General features: G+C 52.0%; 1 protein-coding gene across 1 annotated transcript in view; it reads right to left on the reverse strand.

The window, feature by feature from the left end:
• Nucleotides 1-478, reverse strand: part of GARNL3 (GTPase activating Rap/RanGAP domain-like 3) — an 88433-nt gene extending 87955 nt beyond the window's left edge. The window contains exon 1 of the mRNA XM_006768542.2: nt 292-478. Within this exon, the coding sequence (XP_006768605.1) occupies nt 292-434 (143 nt within the window). The 5' untranslated portion in view covers nt 435-478. The remainder of the gene's footprint in view (nt 1-291) is intronic.
• Between the last annotated feature and the right edge of the window lie 5522 nt (nt 479-6000).

The following is a 6000-nucleotide window of genomic DNA, read 5'->3' on the forward strand; positions in this document are numbered from 1 at the left end:
CCCATGAGCTGTAAATGCCCTCAACACAGGAATCGAATCTGTTTTTCTCACGACAGCTGACACAGGGCCTAGCTGAGCAGGTGCTCAATGAATATTGTTAAGTAAATAAATACATGAATAAATACATGAATAAGATATCATTAAGAACAAAACCTGAAATCTCCCAAACCAATATCCACTCCTTCTCCCTCCCTATTCTCCCCGCAAAAAGGTCATTTCCTCCCTGAGCACTGGGATTTCAGGTGACAGTGAACATGAGCCCAAACAGAGGATGTTCTTCTACTTACTTACAGGGTGACCTGGGATTCTGCTTCAGGGCCTGCTGCTGGCCACGTCTGAAGGGGCTGGATGCGGAAGGAGAGGGACGAGGTTGCTTTCCACAGAAGGGTCTGTGCGACCTGGCCCCCGCAGGACCCCTTCGTCAGCGGATCCATCGGCGGGCCTGGAGGCGGAAGCGCTGTGCTGAAGAAGGATGGGAAAGGCACTGAGAACGGAGAAGAATGACAGGCCGATCACTGGCCGATGCTGGCACCCAGAGGCCAGCCCCATTAGTCAGTGAGGGGCAGGAAGCCAAGGCACGCCCAACACCAGTGTCCCACCAAGCCCGCATCACGCCCTTCTGCATGAGCAAGCTGCGGAGAGAAGGCCCCCGTCCACATGCCCACGGCCTCAGCCTGAGTGAAGTCCTACCCTCTCCAGTCAGGGGCTCTCGGGCAAAAGGAGGTCAGTGAGCATCTAAACCACCTCAGATGCATCCAGGAAAAGGCACCCTCAGCCCGTAAGGGCAGCTCTGTCTAGAGGGCTTCCGGAGAACCAGCGGGAGCCTCATGGGGGACGCAGACTGTCTCCTCATCTCCAGTTAGTCTCCAAGAAAAGCCAAAGAGCGGGCTTACGCTGGCCACGACACTGTCCACCAAACCCACATTTCGAGAGGGATGGCATAGAGCAGGTAGCAGTGGATTAACACACAACTGCTCGTAACACACAAATACACTGAGACATGCAGCCTGAAGCCTGCCTGCTCCTTTCGCTGCCCACAGACAGGCAAGCAAACAAAGCCCAGTGACTTAGAGATGGGACATAAAAAGCACCCTTAGATAACACTGGTCAGAAGGGACTCCTTATAATGACTTCTTTTTTATTGAATTTATTGGAGTGGCATCTATAATAATGAAAGCATAATATGCTAATTAGACCAGATGTCCTTCCGGATGACCTCTGGATGAAGCCGGGGCGGCGGAGGGCCAAGGCAGCTGCGGCAGTGCGGGCTGAGCCCCTCGCAGGAATTTCATGCACCGGGCCTCTAATTAGTTAATGAAAGTATATAGGCTTCAGGTGTTCAATTTTGTAATAAATCATCTATATACTGTATTGTGTGTTCACCACCTTTTTCTCTCTCTCTTAAGACAGGAATAAAAGAAGGGAAATATTACATCTCATTGGTAAGCAAGTTTTAACTGAAATAAATAGGTAATCTGAATAACATCTAGTCATACTGTTGTCTGTGTCGATGAGGTCTTGTTTTGTTTTTAATTCTCATCCGAGGATATTTTTTCCATTGATTTTTAGAGAGAGTAGATGGGAGGGGGGAGGGGGAGAGAGAGAGAGACACACACATACACATAGACTGGTTGCTTCTTATACTTGCCCCAACCTGGGCCAGGGATCAAATCTGAAACTGAAGCCAAGGTATGTGCCCTTGACTGGGAATCAAACCTGCAACCCTTTGGTCCGAGGGCCAATGCTCTAACCACTGAGCAACCAGCCAGGGCTTTTGTTGTTTTTGTTTAATTCCTTCAGCTTTTTCACCCAGCCCCCAACCCCCTCTGATAGTTTACAGTTTATCTTTTAGTTTATTTTAATTTTGAAATAAGATTAATTCATTGTTTTAACATGTTATTTTCTAGCCCTTTAATCTTTAAGTTTTATTTAAAAACACTTAAGTGTTCTTTTAAACCTTTATCACCATTTAATTTTATCTTTTTGCCATACCTTTACCCCTAGTTTCTGAGTTCTTTTTTCATACTTGCATCTAATTCTTTAGCTTCATTTTTCTAACTGTTTGGATTCTGTTTCATCATTGTTAATTTTAATCCTTTTTCTCATTTCTGTTATCTTTTCTAGTCTTAACTTCCTAGTTTAAAAAACGTACATTCCTTTAATCTTCTGACATATTTTATCTTTATTGTCTTGCTATTTAACATAGTGGGCAGCTGGAGAACTTCTTAGAAAGATGGAGAGTAAGCGCTCATTTGCACAACTCCTTGGAATCCATGGGAATCAGCAAAAATAGCCCAATATTCGGAGAAAACGTAATGAAACAAGAGAATGGCCAAACTCCATGCTATAACTCCGAAGACCTGTGTACACAATGAAATGTTGACAAGCTGAAAGCGGACATGGAATTCTACCTGTAATGTGATGGGAGGGAAATGACCAAGAATGCTCTCCAGGCCTCCCCTGGGAGCAGGGGTGGGGCTGGGCAGGAGCTGTTTCTGCTTCATTCCTCCGCTCCCCCCCGCTGCCCAGCTTTCTAATAGGGAGGGGGCCTAACCTGAGAAAGGCTGAAGAAGAGAAGAAAAAGTATACCTTAGGAGCCATGCGAACCTCTTGACCGAAAGCTTGTATGAACCCCCTAAGAAGGCCCGTGAGTCGGGAAACCACGCCGAGCCAGGCCCTCTTTGAAGGGACCTGTTTGCCCTGAAGTGGGGGGAAGGGAGGAAGAGTTGAAAATTCAAGGGAAGTCCTGCGTGGGGTCCCCCACACCACAGCACAGGGGACTCTGCAGATGGGAGGGCAGCCTGGGGAGAGAGTGAAAACAGGTGGCCCGTTTCCACAGCCTCTGCCCCCTTCCTGCCCCCCAAGAGGCGTCAGGACCAGGGCTCCAGCTCAGGCTCCGAAAGCCGAGGTTCACTGCTGCTCAGACGAAAGGGAAGGGGGTCAGGCGAGTCTACCATGTTATTAACAGGCGAACCCAGACCCAGACGGAAGCGCTTCAGTCCAAGGGTGAGCATCTGGAGCTCGCTGGCCCAGACCCACGAAATAAGGCCTGCAGAGGCCGAGGGAGAGCAGGAGGCTTTTAGCGGAGCCAGATGAACAACAGAACAGCTTTGTTTTCTCAAGAAAATGAAAGATCAAGAATTCTCTGAAAACAAAAGATCAGATAAGAGGCAGGCCTCCCAAGGCTCCAGGATAAAACTGCCTGAACTGGCAGGAGGGGCTGACCCACAGTGAGGAGGTGCTCTCTGGCAGCAGGGCCTGGGAGAGGGCACCAGGGTCCAGGAGTGAACCCCTTGGGCGGGTGCTTTTGTGTGTGGGGGGGGCAGGGAGACGGGTATTACACTGGGGACAGACAGGCCTCAGAAATCAGTTTAGTTTTCTCCTCTTCTGTTGGGACTCCGAGCCCTTGGTGTGCCTTGAGTGTTAGTATTGTGAGTCTAAACGGAGGGTGGTCCTGAAAATGTGGCCGCTTCACAGTGAGCCCTCTGCTGCAGGCCACGCGGCCACCAGGAGCTCCCGAGGGGACCTGGCAGCCGTGGTGACACAGCCAGGCCTGCTGAGGCCCGACAATGCAGGAGACGGACCATGGGAGGATACACTGTGGCACAGGTGCCGCCTCACACGCTGGTAGGTAGGCCCCTGGATGCAAGTGGCATAAAAGGCAACAGGTCTCAGTTCCAGCTCCTTCGACGTGGCCGGTTCTCCCATGGTGCAGGTGGCGCTGATCGCGGAGTTTCAGCCGTAATTCCACCAGGAACTGGGGAAGCTTCCGGGAGCCACACCCACTGCCTTGCATTTTTGACCTTGTGCATTATTCCTTGCTCAGGCTGTGGGCTGAAAACGACCTTAACCCAAGCGCAAATCATCACTGTTGCCTACCTTCAAACCGAGCCCAGCTCTGGGGGTCGGAGCTGGCTCAGCAGCCACAGGAGCAGTAGTCCCTGCAGAGCGGGGAGCAGTGGGAAAACCATTTCCCTCTGTCCCCAAATCTAAACTGCCCCCTCCCACACACAGTCCCTCTGTCCAGGACCCTTCTTCCCCGGGCACTCAGCACCAGCGAAGTCATAGTGGTTACTCCGTCTTCTGCCCTAGTCCACGACAAGTTAGCTCCCCGGCAGCGGGCACCCTGTCTGGCCGTTCTCAGTACCCTGTGCCCAGCACACAGAGCGCTCAGTACATATGTGCTGTGCGGATAAGTGACTGTGTGAAGGCCAACTACCTGAGGAGAAGGGTCACTTGGGACAGGGAGGCTGTCAGGCTGCTCTGGCCTTTTTTGACTGAGGTCACTGGGGGCTGCAGGCAGAGAGGCCACGGTGGGACCTGCTCGATTTCTTTGCCAATCTCTGAGGGGCAGATTGGCTGCCAGGGACACAGGGGCACAACAGTTACAGGAACCTCCCCTGGCATGCTGCCAACTTCTGATCAGTGTGTCTAATGCATCTGTGCCTTACTGCAGAAAGATGCTGCTTGTGGCAGATACTGTGGGACGGCTGGCTCAGTCCCCATTTCAGCCCATTCCAGGGCAGACGTTGGGAAGTTAAAAACGCAATCGTCCTGACCTCCTTTGCAGGTCCGAGCTCTGGCCGTGATCTAGATTCCACAGCTCAAGTTCAGAGAGCCTCTGATCTGGCACGGAGCCAGGCAGACTCAGCGAGAGGATCCAGGGCATCGCCTGGCGTTTGCAGGTCAGGGCAGAGCCGCCGTGGCTCTGGAGGCGGCAGCTCCTTGGCAGCTGCTGCATCAGTCAGTTTCTTGCTGGGAGGTGGCCGCTCTCCTGTGCACACAGAGCACAGTGTTTCTGGGCGCTGGGAGCTGCTCCTGGGAGCTCAGACTGGAGCCTGCTGCCCAGCCCGGCCGACAACTTTGTAAGCACTTAATTCCCGGTCACTATTAAACCCGTCTGCTCACCGCAGGCAGAGTGGGTTCCGTTGGAGGCAACAGATTACCGAGTGACCGTCATGGTGACGCCAGTCCAGGTGGGTTTTGAGCTTCCAGTTCGCATGACCCTGTGGCACAACTTTCTTCTGGTGGGTGCAATGGCATAACTTCCAGGTGACACCGAAAGGAGGCAGTGCTTCTATGGGAAGGCATGGCATTCTGCTATGTGGGTGTAAGAGAGCTTGATCCCGGTGCTATGCATTTCTGCTCCAACAGCAGGGCACCCGCCAAGGGAGCCGCTAACTGCGGGGTTCCGGGCCACGCTGCCCTGGGCTGTGACCCATCTCTCTCCCACACCTGCTCAATGCCGCCACCAAACCCTGTTGGGGCAGCTCTGTGCCACTGCAAGCACCTAACAGTCGAGAGGCGCTAACGCCTTTCACCTCTCCAGTGATAAAAACCGTACTGCCTCCGGAAGTCAGCCGGCTAGCGGGGAGCGCTGGCAGCCGGACGCACTTTCATGTCCTGAGTCCAGGCTGTGTGGTCAGCCCTCCCGCCCACTGCGATGGGAGGTCTAGCCGGGGCCTTTTCAAATGCGGGAAGACAGCTCTCATGTCCTCTGTGAATTTTCTCTTTTTCAAGTCAAATAGCCACTCCCCTGCTGAAATCTTTTCTCTTTGCTGGATCATTCCCATCAGATATAAACATCTTTATAAAGCAAACGCAAAATCAAATCAAATCAATTTTTCAACTCACATCCCTTCCACGCCTGCAGAGTTGGCGCTATTCACTGTTTCCAATTCCTCTTTCATTAGAGCCTGAAGCCTGGCCAGGGAGACATTCTCATCCCCACTCTCCCCAAGGAACAGCTCTTGTCAAAGGCAACCAGTGACCACACATGCTAAACCCAATGGCCAATTCTTAGCTCTCTTTTATTTTTATTTTTTAATTGATTTCAGAGAAGAAGGGAGAGGAAAAGAGAGATAGAAACACTAATGATGAGTCCTAGCAGGTTTGGCTCAGTGGACAGAACGTTGGCCTGCGAACTGAAAGGTCACGGGTTCAATTCTGGTCAAGGGCACATGCCCCGGTTGCAGGCTTGACCCCCGTGGGGGTGCCATG

The sequence above is a fragment of the Myotis davidii genome, unplaced genomic scaffold (genome assembly GCF_000327345.1).
Source record: "Myotis davidii unplaced genomic scaffold, ASM32734v1 scaffold142, whole genome shotgun sequence".
NCBI classification, from domain to species: Eukaryota; Metazoa; Chordata; class Mammalia; order Chiroptera; family Vespertilionidae; genus Myotis; species Myotis davidii.